At 41.6% G+C, this 22,841-nt stretch overlaps 1 protein-coding gene across 1 annotated transcript in view; it reads right to left on the bottom strand.

Annotated features, from left to right (window-relative positions):
- The window catches only part of eIF5B (eukaryotic translation initiation factor 5B), a 49,107-nt gene that overhangs the window by 5,611 nt on the left and 20,655 nt on the right, over positions 1–22,841 (bottom strand). The window contains exons 8-17 of the mRNA XM_053790584.2: positions 22,276–22,378; positions 19,026–19,190; positions 17,559–17,680; positions 16,744–16,881; positions 13,925–14,086; positions 12,797–13,014; positions 11,104–11,227; positions 6,135–6,302; positions 1,738–1,871; positions 938–1,157 (exon numbers count right to left, since the gene is read on the bottom strand). Of these exons, the coding sequence (XP_053646559.1) occupies positions 938–1,157; positions 1,738–1,871; positions 6,135–6,302; positions 11,104–11,227; positions 12,797–13,014; positions 13,925–14,086; positions 16,744–16,881; positions 17,559–17,680; positions 19,026–19,190; positions 22,276–22,378 (1,554 nt within the window). The remainder of the gene's footprint in view (positions 1–937; positions 1,158–1,737; positions 1,872–6,134; positions 6,303–11,103; positions 11,228–12,796; positions 13,015–13,924; positions 14,087–16,743; positions 16,882–17,558; positions 17,681–19,025; positions 19,191–22,275; positions 22,379–22,841) is intronic.

The raw sequence follows: 22,841 nt of genomic DNA, 5'->3' as shown, positions 1-22,841 counted from the left end.
AATTTAAGTGTTTATTATTACATATGATACAGTAAACACGTAACACTAAATCAATAAAACTAAAGCAAACCTTGCCCTCAGCCACTATGATATTAATGTATTGGAGAGGAGTTTTTTAACACACTGTCTTCCACCAAGGTAAGGTGATACAAAAAAGAAACACAGTCACCATCATTCACACTATCACTGTCTTGCCAGAGGCGCATAAAATACGACATGGTCAAATGTCCCTCCAAGCAGCAAATACCCCCACCCCTCCTTTAAAGTGCAGACACTACTTCCCACCTCCAGAACTCAAGGCCAGCTAACTGGTTCTCTGAATCCCTTCATAATGTTATTTTGCTCACACTCCAACAGCATATCTCTTAAAAACTACTTTTCATTATTCACTCCTACCTAACACTGTCACATATTTTTGATGGATGTTCAAGCCCCAAAAACTCATTCATAAATTCTATACAGATACTCCTCACTTTATGATGGTCTGACTTACAATATTTTGACTTTACGATGGTGCAATAGCGATGCACATTCTGGACTGTACAGTACTGTACATTTACTGATAGGATAAACTTGCATTCATTCATTTACTTTTCAATACTGGTATTTAGTTAAAGAAACTGTTTATTTACTTATTAAGTGACAGTATAGTTATTTACTTATTTACTAATGACATGCAGGAGGGACCCACACATACGCCACCTTTTTGGTGTTCCAATGGATTCAATTTGAGCCACTGTTCATTATGTTCCACCTGCTGGTAATTGTCACCGGTGAATGGAACAATGTCTCAATTGAAAGCCAATGAACATGTGGAATACTGAAATTAAGTGCTGTACATGCAGGGCTCTCCTGCACTCATATTCAACTTACAATGGGTTCATTGCAACGTAACCCCATCATAAGTCAAGGAGCACCTATTTGACAAAACATTTACCTTTATGGACCTCATTGCAGCCTTGAATTCCTTATCCACCTCTTCCTTTAGCAGATCAATTTCATCTTCATGGTATGCAACTTGAAGATTAAGGCCAGCGATTGCTTTCTCCAGGTCGCGAGCAGCAATTTTTACACCCTGAGCAGCGGCAACTTCTTTGAATTCATCGTACTGACCTTTTACTCTGATTTCTTTTAATGGTTTTGGTAAAAGTAAAGATCTGTAATAAATAATATACTCCCATTACCAACACTCCTTAAAAAAAAAATATTGTAATCCTATTCAATAATATCTAGACAAACGGGAAAAAACAGAGATAGTACTAGCCACAAAATCTGGAATTTTGGGAGAGTTGTTTACCATCCAAGAAAAATGGATCTTATAGTGCCAAAAATGTAGTTAAGAAATTTTTTTTTTCTATTTTCATTGAAACATAGCAACCTAATTCACCTTTGCAGATTTTTTTTTTTAACACGGTGGCCGCTTCCCACCGAGGCAGTGTGAACCAAAAAGAAAGAAAAACCCAAAAAGAAAAAAAAACAAAAAGAAAGAAAAAATTTTCATCATAATTCAATATTTACACCATCATGCATGCATAATCACTGTATTTGCAGAGGCACTCAGATACGAAAGTTTAGACGTCACTCCAAACTGCCAATATCCCAAACCAAAAATTTATGTAAAATTTATGTAATAAAATAACATAATGGACTTTACCTATCTAAAAATTTGTGCAACTTTTATTTCACTCTTCAATATAATGAGGCAAAACTTCAGGTTAACCAAACTTTGGTTTTTACCTGATTTGAGTAACGATGGGGCCTTCAGTACCAGCTAAAATTATAGTATCTCCTTCTCGTAGTCTACCATTCACCAGGATCACATCGATAGTTGTGCCATGACCCTGGATTGTCTTCACTTCTAGGACGGTGCACTACAAGTCAGTAAGAAAATTGGAAAGATTAGTTGATGCAGCGCTGTCCCTCGACCCAAGGTGTGTTTTTAATTTTATGTGAGCAAGGTAATATTTTGTGAAGGGATTCAGGGAAAATTAGTTACTTGGACTTGAGTCCTGGAGGTGTGAAGTACAGTGTCTGCACTCTAAATGAGGGTTTTGGGATATTTGCTATTTAGAGGGACATCTAAAGTACTCTAAATGAGGGTTTTGGGATATTTGCTATTTAGAGGGACATCTAAAGTACTCTAAATGAGGGTTTTGGGATATTTGCTATTTAGAGGGACATCTAAAGTGTCATATGTACATGCCTCTGGCAAGACAGTGATGGTGTGAATGATAGTTAAAGTTATTAAAAAAAATAAAAATAATAAAATTAGAGTATATATTAACCCCTTCTGCATAAATTACTAAATGTAAAAAGAAGAAAAACTTTATATTTCTTCCTTTTCAGGTCACCCTGCCAAGGTGGGAGGGTGACTCATCCTTCATAGTGCAAACAAGCAAACACACACACACACACACACACACACACACACACACACACACACACACACACACACACACACACACACACACACACACACACACACACACACATGCACAGATAAGAAGGGAGGCCCAAAGACAATATGAAAATGACATAGCAGCGAAAGCCAAATCTGACCCGAAACTGTTGTACAGCCACATCAGGAGGAAAACAACAGTCAAGGACCAGGTAATCAGGCTAAGGAAGGAAGGAGGAGAGACAACAAGAAATGACAGTGAAGTACGTGAGGAACTCAACAAGAGATTCAAAGAGGTGTTCAGAGGAGACAGAAGGGACTCCAGAAAGACGGAGAGGTGGGGCACACCACCATGTGCTGGACACAGTGCACACAACCGAGGAAGAAGTGAAGAGGCTTCTGAGTGAGCTAGATACCTCAATGGCAATGGGGCCAGATAACATCTCCCCATGGGTATTGAGAGAGGGAGCAGAGGCACTACGTGTACCCCTAACAACAATATTCAATACATCTATCGAAACAGGGAGACTGCCTGAGGCATGGAAGACAGCAAATGTAGTCCCAATCTTTAAAAAAGGAGACAGACATGAAGCATTAAACTACAGACCAGTGTCACTGACATGTATAGTATGCAAAATCATGGAGAAGATTATCAGGAGAAGAGTGGTGGAACACCTAGAAAGGAATGATCTCATCAACAGCAGCCAACATGGTTTCAGGGACGGGAAATCCTGTGTCACAAACCTACTGGAGTTCTATGACATGGTGACAGCAGTAAGACAATAGAGGGGTGGGTGGATTGCATATTCTTGGACTGCAAGAAGGAGTTTGACACAGTTCCACACAAGAGATTGGTGCAAAAACTGGAGGACCAAGCAGGGATAACAGGGAAGGCACTACAATGGATCAGGGAATACTTGTCAGGAAGACAGCAGCGAGTCATGGTACGTGGCGAGGTGTCAGAGTGGGCACCTGTGACCAGCGGGGTCCCGCAGGGGTCAGTCCTAGGACCAGTGCTGTTTCTGGTATTTGTGAACGACATGACGGAAGGAATAGACTCTGAGGTGTCCCTGTTTGCAGATGACGTGAAGTTGATGAGAAGAATACACTCGATCGAAGACCAGGCAGAACTACAAAGGGATCTGGACAGGCTGCAGACCTGGTCCAGCAATTGGCTCCTGGAGTTCAATCCCACCAAGTGCAAAGTCATGAAGATTGGGGAAGGGCAAAGAAGGCCGCAGACGGAGTACAGTCTAGGGGGTCAGAGACTACAAACCTCACTCAAGGAAAAAGATCTTGGGGTGAGTATAACACCAGGCACATCTCCTGAAGCGCACATCAACCAAATAACTGCTGCAAAGTGCAAAGGTTTGCAACAAGACTAGTCCCAGAGCTAAGAGGTATGTCCTACGAGGAGAGGTTAAGGGAAATCAACCTGACGACACTGGAGGACAGGAGAGATAGGGGGGACATGATAACGACATACAAAATACTGAGGGGAATTGACAAGGTGGACAAAGACAGGATGTTCCAGAGATTGGACACAGTAACAAGGGGACACAGTTGGAAGCTAAAGACACAGATGAATCACAGGGATGTTAGGAAGTATTTCTTCAACCACAGAGTAGTCAGTAAGTGGAATAGTTTGGGAAGCGATGTAGTGGAGGCAGGATCCATACATAGCTTTAAGCAGAGGTATGATAAAGCTCACGGCTCGGGGAGAGTGACCTAGTAGCGATCAGTGAAGAGGCGGGGCCAGGAGCTCGGACTCGACCCCCGCAACCTCAACTAGGTGAGTACAACTAGGTGAGTACACACACACTTACACACACACACACACACACTTACACACTTACTCACACACTTGTATCACAAACCTCCTGGAGTTTTATGACAAGGTAACACGAGAGAGAGGGGTGGGTTGATTGCGTTTTCCTAGACTGCAGAAAGGCCTTTGACACAGTTCCCCACAAGAGATTAGTGCAGAAGCTGGAGGATCAGGCGCATGTAACAGGGAGGGCACTGCAATGGATCAGGGAATACCTGACAGGGAGGCAGCAATGAGTCATGGTACGTGACGAGGTATCGCAGTGGGCGCCTGTGACGAGCGGGGTCCCACAGGGGTCAGTTCTAGGGCCAGTGCTATTTTTGATATATGGGAACGACATGATGGAAGGAATAGACTCTGAAGTGTCCCTATTCGCAGATGATGTGAAGTTGATGAGAAGAATTAAATCGGATAAGGATGAGGCAGGAATGCAAAGAGACCTGGACAGGCTGGACATGTGGTCCAGAAACTGACTTCTCGAATTCAATCCTGCCAAATGCAAAGTCATGAAGATTGGGGAGGGGCAAAGAAGACCGCAGACAGAGTATAGGCTAGGTGGACAAAGACTACAGACCTCACTCAGGGAGAAAGACCTTGGGGTGACCATAACACCGAGCACGTCACCGGAGGCACACATCAACCAAATAACTGCTGCAGCATATGGGCGCCTGGCAAACCTGAGAATAGCGTTCCGATACCTTAATAAGGAATCGTTCAAGTCACTGTACACTGTGTATGTTAGGCCCATACTGGAGTATGCAGCACCAGTCTGGAATCCACACCTGGTCAAGCACGTCAAGAAGTTAGAGAAAGTACAAAGGTTTGCAACAAGGCTAGTCCCAGAGCTCAGGGGGATGTCGTACGAGAAAAGGTTGAGGGAAATCGGACTGACGACACTGGAGGACAGAAGGGTCAGGGGAGACATGATAACGACATACAAGATACTGTGGGGAATAGACAAGGTGGACAGAGATAGGATGTTCCAGAGAGGGGACACAGGAACAAGGGGTCACAACTGGAAGCTGAAGACTCGGACGAGTCACAGGACGTTAGGAAATATTTCTTCAGTCATAGAGTCGTCAGGAAGTGGAATAGCCTAGCATGTGAAGTAGTGGAGGCAGGAACCATACATAGTTTTAAGAAGAGGTATGATAAAGCTAAGGAAGCTGAGAGAGAGAGAGAGAACCTAGTAGCAATCAGTGAAGAGGCGGGGCCAGGAGCTAAGTCTCGACCCCTTCAACCACAATTAGGTGAGTACTTACACACTCACTCACACACTCACTCATTCACTCTCTCTCTTGCCCACTTCCAGGACTTCAATCCAGCTCATCGTACTTCCTGAATCCCTTATTTATAGCAGAAACTATTCTATATATGAACATGTTTAACAAATATTTAAAATATGTATAGCCTAAGAAGAAACAGAAGGGTGGACGAGGGGCTTGAACCGCAGTCCATATATTGACAGCTGCTGCTCTACCGTCTAGGCTAACCCAGGCCTCTAATAAGAAGGATTCAGAGGGAATAATTACTGTCAATTTACAGACCACGGTTTGAGCACCTGATCCACCCTTGTGTTTATTCATCAACAGTTGTGAATTACAACCTAATCTGAGTTGAAAATATAAACACTTAAGCAGTATAATGTGATCCTTTACTGACAACGTTTCGCCCACACAGTGGGATTTATTAAGTCACAAACGGATCTTGATAAAGCCCACTGTGTGGGCGAAACGTCAATAAAGGATCACATTATACTGCTTAAGTGTTTATATTTCCATTGTGTTGGTATTTTATACCATTTATTTCTTAATCTGAGTTCATATAGCTTAATGATAATTAATGGAGGCTTATGATATTCAGTAGGCTGAAAAATAATTAGTTAATATAAATATGCTCAATACATACCTGGAGTTCTTCAGAGAACATTAATCTCTTGTTTAATCTCTGTTGGCACATATCACACACCATAGCTATTAAGTTACCCATTCCATCACCAGAGATGGCACTAGTGGGCACTAGAGAAACATAGGAACGAGGATCTGGGTTCTCCCAGAACAAGGCAGCATTCAATCCCTGTGAGAAAAATATATATTCTGGTGAGTCAGACTCGAGTCCTGGAAATGGGACGTACAATGCCTGCACTTTAAGAAGGGGTTTGGGATATTGGCAGTTTGGAGGGACATCTAAACTGTCGTATCTGAGCGCCTCTGCAAGGACAGTAATTATGTATGAGTGATGGTGAAAGTGCAGAATGATGAAAGTTTTTGGGTTTTTCTTTCTTTTTAGGACACCCTGCCTCGGTGAGATACGGCCCGTTTGTTGAAAGATATTTATCAAGTGCTTCTCTAGTAAATGCAACTTGATTAATAATTTAGTAGCCACTTTTCAGACATGGATGGCTAAGTAAAGGGATCCATTTCTGGTGTGACAACTACAGTATTTATGAGAAGTGCTAAACCCATGTGGGCCACTCAGCCTGAGGAAGGGTGGAGGCTTGATTGCCCGCCTGCTAAACACTAGATGTAATACCTAGTACCTGGTAAGTTCTCTCTCTCTTGTACGTATTACTTTTTTTGATATTACTATTATCCTGATATATACAGATTTCTTTTTATGTGTATTTATATTTCTAAGTGTTTTTCAATTTTCATCAGTGTTTATGACAGTGTTTATTTTTATAATTATAATCATGGGGAAAATAGGTAGTAGGTTGGTAGACAGCAACCACCCAGGGAGGTACTACCATCCTGTGGTAGTAGGTTGGTAGACAACAACCACCCAGGGAGGTACTACCATCCTGTGGTAGTAGGTTGGTAGACAGCAACCACTCAGGGAGGTACTACCATCCTGTGGTAGTAGGTTGGTAGACAACAACCACCCAGGGAGGTACTACCGTCCTGTGGTAGTAGGTTGGTAGACAGCAACCACCCAGGGAGGTACTACCATCCTGTAGTAGTAGGTTGGTAGACAGCAACCACCCAGGGAGGTACTACCATCCTGTGGTAGTAGGTTGGTAGACAACAACCACCCAGGGAGGTACTACCATCCTGTGGTAGTAGGTTGGTAGACAACAACCACCCAGGGAGGTACTACCATCCTGTGGTAGTAGGTTGGTAGACAGCAACCACCCAGGGAGGTACTACCATCCTGTGGTAGTAGGTTGGTAGACAACAACCACCCAGGGAGGTACTACCATCCTGTGGTAGTAGGTTGGTAGACAACAACCACCCAGGGAGGTACTACCATCCTGTGGTAGTAGGTTGGTAGACAGCAACCACCCAGGGAGGTACTACCATCCTGTGGTAGTAGGTTGGTAGACAACAACCACCCAGGGAGGTACTACCATCCTGTGGTAGTAGGTTGGTAGACAACAACCACCCAGGGAGGTACTACCATCCTGTGGTAGTAGGTTGGTAGACAGCAACCACCCAGGGAGGTACTACCATCCTGTGGTAGTAGGTTGGTAGACAACAACCACACAGGGAGGTACTACCATCCTGTGGTAGTAGGTTGGTAGACAACAACCACCCAGGGAGGTACTACTGTCCTGTGGTAGTAGGTTGGTAGACAGCAACCACCCAGGGAGGTACTACCATCCTGTGGTAGTAGGTTGGTAGACAACAACCACCCAGGGAGGTACTACCATCCTGTGGTAGTAGGTTGGTAGACAGCAACCACCCAGGGAGGTACTACCATCCTGTGGTAGTAGGTTGGTAGACAGCAACCACCCAGGGAGGTACTACCATCCTGTGGTAGTAGGTTGGTAGACAGCAACCACCCAGGGAGGTACTACCATCCTGTGGTAGTAGGTTGGTAGACAGCAACCACCCAGGGAGGTACTACCATCCTGTGGTAGTAGGTTGGTAGACAGCAACCACCCAGGGAGGTACTACCATCCTGTGGTAGTAGGTTGGTAGACAGCAACCACCCAGGGTGGTACTACCGTCCTGTGGTAGTAGGTTGGTAGACAGCAACCACCCAGGGAGGTACTACCATCCCGTGGTAGTAGGTTGGTAGACAGCAACCACCCAGGGAGGTACTACCATCCTGTGGTAGTAGGTTGGTAGACAGCAACCACCCAGGGAGGTACTACCATCCTGTGGTAGTAGGTTGGTAGACAACAACCACCCAGGGAGGTACTACCATCCTGTGGTAGTAGGTTGGTAGACAGCAACCACCCAGGGAGGTACTACCATCCTGTGGTAGTAGGTTGGTAGACAACAACCACCCAGGGAGGTACTACCATCCTGTGGTAGTAGGTTGGTAGACAGCAACCACCCAGGGAGGTACTACCATCCTGTGGTAGTAGGTTGGTAGACAGCAACCACCCAGGGAGGTACTACCATCCTGTGGTAGTAGGTTGGTAGACAGCAACCACCCAGGGAGGTACTACCATCCTGTGGTAGTAGGTTGGTAGACAACAACCACCCAGGGAGGTACTACCATCCTGTGGTAGTAGGTTGGTAGACAGCAACCACCCAGGGAGGTACTACCATCCTGTGGTAGTAGGTTGGTAGACAACAACCACCCAGGGAGGTACTACCATCCTGTGGTAGTAGGTTGGTAGACAGCAACCACCCAGGGAGGTACTACCATCCTGTGGTAGTAGGTTGGTAGACAGCAACCACCCAGGGAGGTACTACCATCCTGTGGTAGTAGGTTGGTAGACAGCAACCACCCAGGGAGGTACTACCATCCTGTGGCAGTAGGTTGGTAGACAGCAACCACCCAGGGAGGTACTACCATCCTGTGGTAGTAGGTTGGTAGACAGCAACCACCCAGGGAGGTACTACCATCCTGCCAAGTGAGTGCAAAATGGAAGCCTGTATTTGTTTTGCATGATGGTAGGATTGCTGGTGTCTTTTGTCTGTCTCATAAACATGCAAGATTTCAGGTACGTCTTGCTACTTCTACTTACACTTAGGTTACACTACACATACATGTACAAGCATGTATATACACACCCCTCTTGGTTTTCTTCTATTTTCTTTCTAGTTTTTGTTCTTGTTTATTTCCTCTTATCTCCATGGGGAAGTGGAACAGAATTCTTCCTCCGTAAGTCATGCGTGTTGTAAGAGGTGACTAAAATACCGGGAGCAAGGGGCTAGTAACCCCTTCTCCTGTATATATTACTAAATTTAAAAGGCGAAACTTTCGTTTCTCCTTTTGGGCCACCCCGCCTCGGTGGGATACGGCTGGTGTGTTGAAAGAAGAAAAAAGAATCATGGGGAAGCGCTAAACGCGTAGGATTATACAGCGCACACAGGGTGGGGATGGAAGGTATTCAGGCTCAACTCAGGGAACCAGAGCACAGATCAAATTCCCTAAATCAAGAGCCCCTCACCAGCATCAAGGAACCTCCCTTGAGGGGTTAGTTCACCTCAAGCTTTTAACCCTTCAGCAAAAGTCATACTCCAACAGCTGCATACTCAATCTATATATGTGATGCAAACATAATTAAGGTGTTTATAGAGAGGGCAGTAACATTACAACTACTGGGGAGGTGCAGGCTTAAAAGATATTAGATCTGACAAAGTGGGCATCATCATAGGTGTTATAAATCTTAGTAACTGATGCTGACAAATTGGTTTAAAAAAGACATGTGACAAAACACTAGGATATATTGATTAGAAAGCATTTAGGTCACTTCTAGAAGTGATCAAAGTCCCAAGACTTTGTAAGTCATCACAGATGCTCTTTGCTGATAAGAATGCTTTTCAGATTCCTCAGAGAAGTAGCAGAGGTTGGTGGAAGAGTTCAGGAGTATAAATGAAGAAATCTGAGTGACTTCAGAAATGAGAAAGGTGATAAGAGAAAAAGTTCTTCTAGGCAGTAAAAAACAATGCCAGACTGGAAGGGAGGAGGAAGTGAATTTGTTGTCTAGGAGAGATGTGTCAGCAGACAGGTCCATGAATGACAAGGCAAATCAAAGAACAGACAAGGGGAAAAAAAAATATAGCTACAGCATCAAATCTGTAGAGAGAAATAAAAAAAGATTAAATGAATGAATGAAATAAGGGAAATCTATTCAAGTAGAGGTGTGCTAAGTGTCAAGACTTGTATGGATATGAAGTTTTTTTTTTTTTTTTAACAAGTCGGCCGTCTCCCACCGAGGCAGGGTGACCCAAAAAGAAAAAATCCCCAAAAAGAAAATACTTTCATCATTCAACTCTTTCACCTCACTCACACATAATCACCGTTTTTGCAGAGGTGCTCAGTATGATCCTTTAATGTTGTAGCAAGGAATCATTTTGTTCCAGCATGGACCAAAACCTAGGCCAGGTGAACTGGTGAAGAGAAAGTCCTACAACAGGTCAAGTGACAAACTAAGAAAACTCAACAGACATAGAGGGTTAAATGCTTTATCAACATCTCTCAAGTGACAAACTAAGAAAACTCAACAGACATAGAGGGTTAAATGCTTTATCAACATCTCTCAAGTGACAAACTAAGAAAACTCAACAGACATAGAGGGTTAAATGCTTTATCAACATCTCTCAAGTGACAAACTAAGAAAACTCAACAGACATAGAGAGTTAAATGCTTTATCAACATCTCTCAAGTGACAAACTAAGAAAACTCAACAGACATAGAGGGTTAAATGCTTTATCAACATCTCTCATATATAGAGAGAACTGCAGAAAAACATTAGTCTTCAAAACAAAACAAAAATGACAAGCTCCATCAAGCAATTTTGTGATAAGTCCGGCTGTGGTAGCTGTGTCAGAACTGCATATAGTAAGCACCAACAGCCTCAGTGATCAGTGTTTTAGCCCGGTGGTCTGGGTAGAGACCAGGCTGCAGGAATAATGATTCAAACAACCGTCAACAGGTAAACCTAGAGAATAATTTTGCAAATGCATAAGGAACTAACCTGTATATTTAGAGCTTGGATAATTTCCTTAGTTCTACGTTCAAAGTCATTTTTAGCAGGTTCTTTCTGTAACTTTATAACATCACGGATGTCTTTGTTGCAGTTAGGTTCCCACTCAAACACTCTGAAAAATAAAATATTTACAGAATCTGAACAAAGTAACAATCATTATTAGTAGTAGTAGCAGTGGTATTCTTATGGCTAGCAGTAAACCTGTAGGTCATACAATGATCTGGGAATGGGAGGTACTCAGGTCTGATCCAAGTGGGGAGTAGCTCCAATATCCTGGATAAAGAGCACTTTGCTGGCAAAATAATTATCAAAATGCTAAGACACTGAAAACAGTGGAACTGTCTGATGAACAAGAGGGAGGTTTCCCCTCTCTTTACACAGTAATCTCTCACTTTATGTGGCCTCACAGTACTGACCTTGCTTGTATGCGATGCCCCATTTCTACCAGTAATTCCTTGTGTGCAATATATATTTGCCCTATGTGATCTGTGGGGTTCACAAAACATAATAAATATCCCTGTAATGAAAAAATAAGTGTTGATGATCTGGCAGCCATGGGACTGAAACACATCTACTGCAGACAATGAAGGACACCTATACTCTAAACAGTATTATTTAGTGAAGTTAAAGAACAAGACACTTGTGCAACATTTGGAAATATTTAATGAGGAAATGTTTTGCCAGCCAGTGCCTTGTTCAGCCTAGTGCATATAAAAATGGTTTAAGATGAGGAGGAGAACAAGGTAATCAGTCCATCAGTCTGGAGTTTGATGCATTCAGTCTATCATTGGACTGTGTGTGTGTAGCAACAGTATCTAATGGTTATAATCATAACCATAATTTTTAGCAGTGGAATGGTAAGCCAGCGGAAGGCCTCGGTCAGATGACCAAATGTTCCAGCTGTGGGTCATCATATGACTAAGATCCATGTCAAGAAACAATTGTTCTGTTTCCTGACAAACCTTACCTAACCTAATCTAATCTACTGAACTGTAATCTCTACTTGGAACATTATTTACATAATCTTGAAAAACAATTTGTTTTGATTGCACTTCATAATTTCATTCTTAGTGTGTTTGTTTTTTAAAAGAAAATATGACAATGCTACTGGCGTACATTAATCAAAGATCATTAATATTTAAAAATAATACAAAGGTACAATACCATGACTGAAACAATACACAAATAACCTGCACACTCCCAACGAAAGTAAAAGACTGGGCAGGAGATGCAAAATGCCCCCAATAAAAAGTAGGGGCGCCATTGGTACACTAAGGGAAAACACCATAAGTGTCCGGGGCCCAAAACTGTTCAACAGCCTCCCATCAAGCATTAGGGGAATTGCCAATAAACCCCTGGCTGCCTTCAAGAGAGAGCTGGATAGATACCTAAAGTCAGTGCCGGATCAGCCAGGCTGTGGCTCGTACGATGGACTGCGTGCGGCCAGCAGTAACAGCCTAGTTGATCAGGCCCTGATCCACCGGGAGGCCTGGTCATGGACCGGGCCGCGGGGGCATTGATCCCCAGAATAACCTCCAGGTAACCTCCAGGGGAGAAAAACGTGTGACAATGTTTCAGTCTGACTTGACTAGTCAATGGTCCGTCGGACCAAAAACAGTGTCACAAGCTTCTTTCTCCTGTGTGAGGATTATTTGTGTACTAATATTTAATGAAGTCTTACCTGTCTACCTTATTTAAAGCAACTACAAATGGAGTTTTTCTTTTTTTCAGGAGGTTGATTGATTCTATAGTTTGAGGCTCCAAGCCTTGAGTGATATCAACAACTAGAATAGCAATATCACACAGAGAAGATCCTCTTGAACGCAAATTGCTGAAAGATTCGTGACCAGGTGTGTCGATGATCAACAGCCCCGGAAACTTCAACACACTCATATCAAACTGAAATATCACAAAGTGAGAAATCACCACACTGAATATATTGCATCAGTAAATTTACAAATGTTGTTTAAGTCATATGCATACTGCTCACAATATTGAAAACATATAGTTTGAGGAACAAGCTTTTATTTAAAATATTTTTCCCTATGTAAAGTTTCATAAATCACAACCTGATGTGATTTGTGAAACTGAAATGTCCCAATTAAACCATACCACTTGCGGGGATAGAACCTGCGATCAGAGTGTCTCAAAACTCCAGACCGTCGCGTTAGCCAGTGGACCAGCTAGACGAATCTTATTGTGGCTAGCTGGTCCAGTGGCTAACGCGACGGTCTGGAGTTTTGAGACTCTTTGATCACGGGTTCTATCTCTGCCCATGGTACGGTTTGTTTTCAATCATGTCATTACGATTTCATGAGTCATGTTGACGGCTTTGAGGGGACTTGAGCTAGAGATCGTCACGGCCACGCTAGCTGGAGATGTCTGTAAAAACTTGCATTTGTGGTCACAGTGGTGCCTATGCTAACCTTCCTGTGGTGTAGAAATATACCTAGTTGGACGAATCTTATTGTGTCTAGCTGGTCCAGTGGCTAACGTGACGGTCTGGAGTTTTGAGACTCTCTGATCGCGGGTTCTATCCCCGCCCATGGTATGGTTTGTTTGCAATCGTGTCATTATAATTTTGTGAGTCACATCCCAATTAAAGCTTGTTCTGTAACTTGAATCTTGTCTTCATAAAAAAATAATGTAAGGTATCCACCTAATTAGGTACAGTATGCAGCACATAATTATGTACAATGCATTTAGATATTTTGAACACAGTAAAAGCTATCTGCAGAATTGATAATTTCAAAAACACGTACAAGAAATGGTACGAGATTACAAATAAAGTTCAAAGTAACACACTTACACCTTTAACCATATGGGTTTGTCTCTGAACCCCGTGTGCAGGAACATTAGTGGCACCAATTTGTTGAGTAATACCTCCGACCTCACCTTCCTGCACATTAGTGCGGCGCAATTTATCCAAGATTTTCGTCTTCCCGTGATCAACGTGGCCAAGGACACACACCTGAAAATTTGCAGATAAATACAGCAAATTAATTTTTTTTTAACATGCTGGCTGTCTCCCACTGAGGCATGGTGACCCGAAAGAAAAAACACTTTCACCATCATTCCCACTATCAATGTCTTGCCAGAGGCATGCAGGTACAACAGTTCTGATGTTCCTCTAAACAGCAAATATCCCAACCCTCTCCTTTAGAGTGTAGGCATTCTACTTCCCACCTCCAGGACTTAAGTCCAGCTAACTGGTTTCCCAGAAACCCTTCACACAATATTACCCTGCTCACACTCCAACATCTCATCAGGTCCCAAAAACCAGTTGTCTCCACTCACTCCTATCTAACATGCTGACACATGCCTGCTATATACTACATATTTTCTCCAAATGTTTATAATTTATGGGTTATTACCATACATTGTTCCAACTTGGATATCTCTATAACAGAAGTCATGATAAATGAATATACATCAAGAATAAAAGTCACTTGGCTAAGTCTGAACAACACATAACCAATCCTTAGAAGAGGGAAGCTTATGATGATGTTTGAGTCCTATTTGAGCCGTTGACAAGTCACAGTGTGATTTGTCTCCAGGAGATTTGTCAAAGCTCCTGGAGAGCAAAACATTGCCACAATAAAATGTCACATTAGTTGCATCCGTGTCCATTTACCTAACATTCTTCTTTCAACAAACCGGCCATATCCCACCAAGGCAGGGTGGCCTGAAAAGAAAAACAAAAGTTTCTCTTTTTAAATTTAGTAATTTATACATGAGAAGGGGTTACTAGGCCCTTGCTCCCGACATTTTAGTCGCCTCTTACAACACTCATGCCTTACAGAGGAAGAACTCTGTTCCACTTCCCCATGGAGATAAGAGGAAATAAACAAGAACAAGAACTAGAAAGAAAATAGAAGAAAACCCAGAGGGGTGTGTATATATGTATGCTTGTACATGTATGTGTATGCCAGGGGCAAGGGGCTAGTAACCACTTCCCTTGCAAAAATTACTAACTTTAAAAAGAGAAACTTTCGTTTTTCTTTTTGGGCCACCCTGCCTTGGTGGGATACGGCCAGTTTGTTAAAAAAAGAAAAAAAAAAGTGTAATGTGACCCAAGTGTAAGTAGAAGTAGCAAGACGTACCTGTAGTCTTGCATGTTTATGAAACAGAAAAAAGACACCAGCAATCCTACCATCATGTAAAACAATTACAGGCTTTCATTTTACACTCACTTGGCAGGATGGTAGTACCTCCCTGGGTGGTTGCTGTCTACTAACCTACTACCTAGGATTTACCTAACATATTTACCTACCATTAGTAGGTTGGTAGACAGCAACCGCCCAGGGAGGTACTAGCATCCTGCCAAGTGAGTGTAAAATGAAAGCCTGTAATTGTTTTACTTGATGGTAGGATTGCTGGTGTCTTCTTTTTTTCTGTCTCATAAACATTCAAGATTTCAGGTACATCTTGCTACTTCTACTTACACTTAGGTCACACTACACATACATTTACAAGCATATATATACACACCCCTCTGGGTTTTCTTTTATTTTCTTTCTAGTACTTGTTCTTGTTTATTTCCTCTTATTTCCATGGGGAAGTGGAACAGAATTCTTCCTCCGTAAGCCATGCATGTCATAAGAGGCGACTAAAATACCGGGAGCAAGGGGCTAGTAGCTCCTTCTCCTGTATATATTACTAAATTTAAAAGGCAAAACTTTCGCTTTTCCTATTGGGCCACCCCACCTCAGTGGGATATGGCTGGTGCGTTGAAAGAAAGAAAGAAACATGCAAGATTTCAGGTACGTCTTGCTACTTCTACATACACTTAATTCACACTACACATGCATATACAAGTATATATATATACACCCGTCGGGGTTTTCTTCTATTTTCTTGCTAGTTTTTCTTTCTTTCAACGCACCAGCCGTATCCTACTGAGGTGGGGTGGGCCAGAAGAACAAACGAAAGTTTCTCCTTTTAAATTTAGTAATATATACAGGAGAAGGGGGTACTAGCCCCTTGTTCCCAGCATTTTAGTCGCCTCTTACAACACACATGACTTACAGAGGAAGAATTCTGTTCCACTTCCCCATGGAAATACGAGAAAATAAACAAAAACAAGAACTAGAAAGAAAATAAAAGAAAACCAAGACAGGTGTGTATATATATGCTTGTACATGTATGTGTAGTGTGACCTAAGTGTAAGTAGAAGTAGCAAGACGTACCTGAAATCTTGCATGTTTATGAGACATACAGAAGACACCAGCAATCCTACCATCATGTAAAACAATTACAGGCTTTTGTTTTACACTCACTTGGCAGGACAGTAGTACCTCCCTGGGCAGTTGCTGCCTACCAACCTACTACATAGTTACTAGTTTTTGTTCTGGTTTATTTCCTCTTATCTCCATGGGAAAGTGTAACAGAATTCATCCTCCATATGTCATGTGTGTCCTAAGAGGTGACTAACATGCTGGGAGCAAGGGGTTAGTAACCCCTTCTCCTGTATACATTACTAAAGTTAAAAAGAGAAACTTTTGTTTTTCTTTTTCAGCCACCCTGCTTCAGTGGGATACTGCTGGTTTGCTGAAAGAAGATTTACCTTACATACTATTGGTAATTCTACCATTATTACCATCTCAGTAATACAAAAAAGAAACTAACCACAGGTGATCTAAGCATATCTGGCATTAAATTCTTCTCATTCATCTCTTTCCTCTTAGCTATGCGTAACAAAGCCCTCTGTTTCCTCTTCTCTGCTTCAGTTTGTCGCTCCTCTTCAGAGTCTCCGCTTTCAGATTCCTGTAAAGCATAAATTTCTTAATAAAAGTATCACTACACAGAGGTAACAAATAGAAAAGTTGTTGGAGTTGAGGTTGCTAGAGGTACACATTTTTGTTTACATGTACTGAACTTCCTTGAATTTTAGACCACTGATCCTCTAGTTACAAACATCCCCAACTTACAAGTGCAATTACAGGTGGGATGCTTAGAAATCCATCAATTTTTTTACAACTGCCAAAATGCATCATAAGCACTAGATAAAATGGCATATTGCCTTATAAGAATGAAGACAGTTGCAGAACAAACTTGTACTAGAACAAGTGATAACACTGTACAAACAGTGAATTGTTGTCCCTGTTTAAGCTTGTTGTGCAACACATGTATCTGTACTGAAACATAACCAATGTTTGAATTATTTCTTTTAAACAATGGCCATCTTCTACCAATGTAGGGTGACCCAAAAAAGAAGAAACATACACACCATCACTTATTAAATCGCCGTCCTGCCCAAAGCATGCTGACACCACAGTTCAGATGACCTTTTAACTACAACAACTCACATTTGTATTATTCTCCACAAAAACAACTTGCTTATATATTGAAACACTGGGAACACAACTTGTTTGTATATTAGGGACCACCTGTATTGGCAACTGTGCATGACAAAAATATCTGAAATGAAAGGTTTTAGATACCTCATCACTTTCTTCTTCATCATCGTCCTCGTCCTCGTCCTCATCTTCATCCTCATCATCGTCATCTTCATCCTTTATGGTTTTCTTTGCAACCTTTGGAGTCTTTGTGTCTTCCGAGATGTCTGTATATTAAGGTTCAGACTGTGGTTATCAAGTTCATTTTGAAGTCCAAAGTCCTTATTATAGGTATGTGTATTAACCCTTTCACATATGTTTTTAACATAAGAATGGAGGAACACTGCAGCAGGCCTGCTGGCCAAAACAAGGCAGGTCCTTATCAAACCAACCATTCTCACCCATGTATTCATCCAACTTTTCCCCATGGCTACCCATGAATATGCTTCAGTACCTCAGGTGCTAATCAAACCCAGCCCAATTCACTCATATATCTGTCCAATCTCCTGTTGAAGTTACACAAGGCCTTAGCCTCTATTACCCTACTTAGCAGATCTAGGTTACTGATGCCAGTGTTACTTACGCATATCTGTTTTAAGTACAGCGAACTCAAATATGCTGTGAGTGGTAAATTTTGGCCTAGGCATGAGAGAATGGGTTTGTGTGGTAAGCTTGCATGGTATTAAAAAAAATCCTGCCCTACACAATGTATGACAGGAAAAGCTAACTTGCAACCTTGTTTGGTTGTATATAGCAACTTAGAGGTGATTTTTAGAATTTTTTTTTTCATGGTTTTAATGGCTATTTCTTGGTATCAGTTAACAGCACCATCGTAAAGTTGAAATATGATAAGTCAAGAAGTACCTGTATTGATATTCGACTTACTGTGTTTTCAACTTATGATGGGTTCATTGGAATGTAACCCCCATCATAAGTTGAGGAGCACCTAGTACGATTGGCTGTACCACACAGAGAAAGAGCAATGCTGCGAAACTTGCAGTGTTACATAGACTATATTTAAATCAGGTAAAAGGACACAAGTGCAACTAATGGGATATTTTATTGTGGCAACATTTCACTCTCCAGGAGCTTTGTCAAGCCGTTACAAAACATTGGCATAATACAATGTCACATTAGTTGCTCTTGTTTCCTTCTATGTAACATATTGTCGGTAATTCTACCAACATTATTACTATACTTTAGTCAAATTATTCATGGCATGTCATAATTAGAATTTTAACTAGAATGCTCTTGCAATATTATTTTAAAATAGCATTTCAACATTATCATAATAGTTATAGATTCTGATGATGGATGAAGAAGCAATCAAAACATCAGTAAATGAACTGGATATCCTATGAAGATGATATTCTTGACAACCTTGGGCCTGTCCAGCCTTTTTTCAGTTTTTACATGCATTCTCCGTTTGGCTGCACTGAAGTGCCACCTAGCGAATACAACTTTCATATTTTAATTCCATCGTAATTTTCTGTATTTCCTCTCTCACGTTTGCAAAATATACAACTTGTTTACATATCTTAAAGCTTAATGAGAAAATATTTAAAATCTTACCTTCGTCTTCATCAGCATCTTCTTCACTCTCATCCCATGCATCTTTCACATCCTCCACCACCTCCTCCTCCTCTTCCTCTTCTTCCACTTTATCACAAGATTCCATTACTTCATCTTCTTTTGGTACAGCTTCTTCCTCAGCTTTATCTTCTGGCTCTGCCATCTCTGACAACAAGAGGAAATAAAAGTTTATAAATAATATTATGTACTGTAAAACAATCCTCATCACTAATAAAGACAATGATAATAATACATACCTAGGAGCGATTGGTGGAATGATGATGTAAAGAGTAGTAACGGAGAAAAAGTTAGTATATGAGAAGTTTTTACAAAGTAGAAGTGATGTAAGGAGGAAAAAGTATATGGAGAAAAAGAGAGAGGTTAAGAGAGTGGTGAAGCAATGTAAAAAGAGAGCAAATGAGAGAGTGGGTGAGATGTTATCAACAAATTTTGTTGAAAATAAGAAAAAGTTTTGGAGTGAGATTAACAAGTTAAGAAAGCCTAGAGAACAAATGGATTTGTCAGTTAAAAATAAGAGAGGAGAGTTATTAAATGGAGAGTTAGAGGTATTGGGAAGATGGAGGGAATATTTTGAGGAATTGTTAAATGTTGATGAAGATAGGGAAGCTGTGATTTTGTGTATAGGGCAAGGAGGAATAACATCTTGTAGGAGTGAGGAAGAGCCAGTTGTGAGTGTGGGGGAAGTTCGTGAGGCAGTAGGTAAAATGAAAGGGGGTAAGGCAGCTGGGATTGATGGGATAAAGATAGAAATGTTAAAAGCAGGTGGGGATATAGTTTTGGAGTGGTTGGTGCAATTATTTAATAAATGTATGGAAGAGGGTAAGGTACCTAGGGATTGGCAGAGAGCATGCATAGTTCCTTTGTATAAAGGCAAAGGGGACAAAAGAGAGTGCAAAAATTATAGGGGGATAAGTCTGTTGAGTATAGGTAGTAGGTTGGTAGACAGCAACCGCCCAGGGAGGTACTACCGTCCTGCCAAGTGAGTGTAAAACGAAAGCCTGTAATTGTTTTACATGATGGTAGGATTGCTGGTGTCCTTTTTTCTGTCTCATGAACATGCAAGATTTCAGGTACGTCTTGCTACTTCTACTTACACTTAGGTCACACTACACATACATGTACAAGCACATATATACACACCCCTCTGGGTTTTCTTCTATTTTCTTTCTAGTTCTTATTCTTGTTTATTTCCTCTTATCTCCATGGGGAAGTGGAACAGAATTCTTCCTCCGTAAGCCATGCGTGTTGTAAGAGGCAACTAAAATGCCGGGAGCAAGGGGCTAGTAACCTCTTCTCCTGTATATATTACTAAATGTAAAAGGAGAAACTTTCGTTTTTCCTTTTGGGCCACCCCGCCTCGGTGGGATACGGCCGGTGTGTTGAAAGAAAGAAGTCTGTTGAGTATACCTGGTAAAGTGTATGGTAGAGTTATTATTGAGAGAATTAAGAGTAAGACGGAGAATAGGATAGCAGATGAACAAGGAGGCTTTAGGAAAGGTAGGGGGTGTGTGGACCAGGTGTTTACAGTGAAACATATAAGTGAACAGTATTTAGATAAGGCTAAAGAGGTCTTTGTGGCATTTATGGATTTGGAAAAGGCGTATGACAGGGTGGATAGGGGGGGCAATGTGGCAGATGTTGCAGGTGTATGGTGTAGGAGGTAGGTTACTGAAAGCAGTGAAGAGTTTTTACGAGGATAGTGAGGCTCAAGTTAGAGTATGTAGGAAAGAGGGAAATTATTTCCCAGTAAAAGTAGGCCTTAGACAAGGACGTGTGATGTCACCATGGTTGTTTAATATATTTATAGATGGGTTGTAAGAGAAGTAAATGCGAGGGTCTTGGCAAGAGGCGTGGAGTTAAAAGATAAAGAATCACACAAAGTGAGAGTTGTCACAGTTGCTCTTTGCTGATGACACTGTGCTCTTGGGAGATTCTGAAGAGAAGTTGCAGAGATTGGTGGATGAATTTGGTAGGGTGTGCAAAAGAAGAAAATTAAAAGTGAATACAGGAAAGAGTAAGGTTATGAGGATAACAAAAAGATTAGGTGATGAAAGATTGGATATCAGATTGGAGGGAGAGAGTATGGAGGAGGTGAATGTATTCAGATATTTGGGAGTGGACGTGTCAGCGGATGGGTCTATGAAAGATGAGATGAATCATAGAATTGATGAGGGGAAAAGGGTGAGTGGTGCACTTAGGAGTCTGTGGAGACAAAGAACTTTGTCCTTGGAGGCAAAGAGGGGAATGTATGAGAGTATAGTTTTACCAACGCTCTTATATGGGTGTGAAGCATGGGTGATGAATGTTGCAGAGAGAAGGCTGGAGGCAGTGGAGATGTCATGTCTGAGGGCAATGTGTGGTGTGAATATAATGCAGAGAATTCGTAGTTTGGAAGTTAGGAGGAGGTGCGGGATTACCAAAACTGTTGTCCAGAGGGCTGAGGAAGGGTTGCTGAGGTGGTTCGGACATGTAGAGAGAATGGAGCGAAACAGAGTGACTTCAAGAGTGTATCAGTCTGTAGTGGAAGGAAGGCGGGGTAGGGGGTCAGCCTAGGAATGGTTGGAGGGAGGGGGTAAAGGAGGTTTTGTGTGCGAGGGGCTTGGATTTCCAGCAGGCATGCGTGAGCATGTTTGATAGGAGTGAATGGAGACAAATGGTTTTTAATACTTGACGTGCTGTTGGAGTGTGAGCAAAGTAACATTTATGAAGGGGTTCAGGGAAACCGGCAGGCCGGACTTGAGTCCTGGAGATGGGAAGTACAGTGCCTGCACTCTGAAGGAGGGGTGTTAATGTTGCAGTTTAAAAACTGTAGTGTAAAGCACCCTTCTGGCAAGACAGTGATGGAGTGAATGATGGTGAAAGTTTTTCTTTTTCGGGCCACCCTGCCTTGGTGGGAATCAGCCAGTGTGATAAAAAAAAAAACCTATGTATACACAGCGTAAATTATACAAGACACAGTAGTGTGAAAATCAAGCATATTTTGCATGTTTTTAGTGCTGCATCCTCATGAAGATTTGATAATCACTAAACACAAAAATATAGGGGAAAAAAGAGGGAGGAAAGATGAGAAAAAAGAAGGGGAAGGGAAAGAGACTCATCAGAAATGAATTTGTACTGACATGTTAACCGATGACCAACCCACTCAGTGAAGCATTTGGTGATTTGCATAAGGCCTTGCCATTGTTTACCAGTCAACCCTATATAAAATAAGATTTTTTTTTAGGCTGACCTTGGTCTTCTAATTTCTCCTCCTTTTTAGTTTTCTTGGGTCGAATTCTGGTACCAGGTCGAAATCGCTTTTCTCCTGCCTCTGGTACACTTACTCCCTGGGCCTGTGGGTGTTCAATGAAAAAAATTATTTAATGATCTTCCAAATTATACAGTCATGTCTCATATTTAGAAAAATGCTTATGCAAGGGAAATCAAATCACACAAAATTTAGAATTACAAAAAAATGGGCATATCTGCAATCTGGAACAAAATATTTAAACTGGAAAGATTTTTCCCTGAGGTTATTAGACACTGCCTATAATATTAACAGTTCAATGTGATAATCTGTAAAATAAATAAGCCACAAACTACAAAGCTGTGTCCGAGTCCTTTATGTCAACTACAGCACCAGTGAAACGACTAAAAGTATCTACCAATCGTGCAAACAAATGGCAGACAGGCTTGTACTGATCTGCACAAGAATAAATAAAAACACACACAAAAAAAAAGGCACCACTGAAATGAAAAATGACAGATCGCAAAAGGAGCTTTTATTAGAACCATGTTTTGCTTTACATGGCAAGA

The sequence above is a fragment of the Cherax quadricarinatus genome, chromosome 92 (genome assembly GCF_038502225.1).
Source record: "Cherax quadricarinatus isolate ZL_2023a chromosome 92, ASM3850222v1, whole genome shotgun sequence".
Taxonomy (NCBI): Eukaryota; Metazoa; Arthropoda; class Malacostraca; order Decapoda; family Parastacidae; genus Cherax; species Cherax quadricarinatus.
This window is presented reverse-complemented; position numbering and strand designations above follow the sequence as displayed.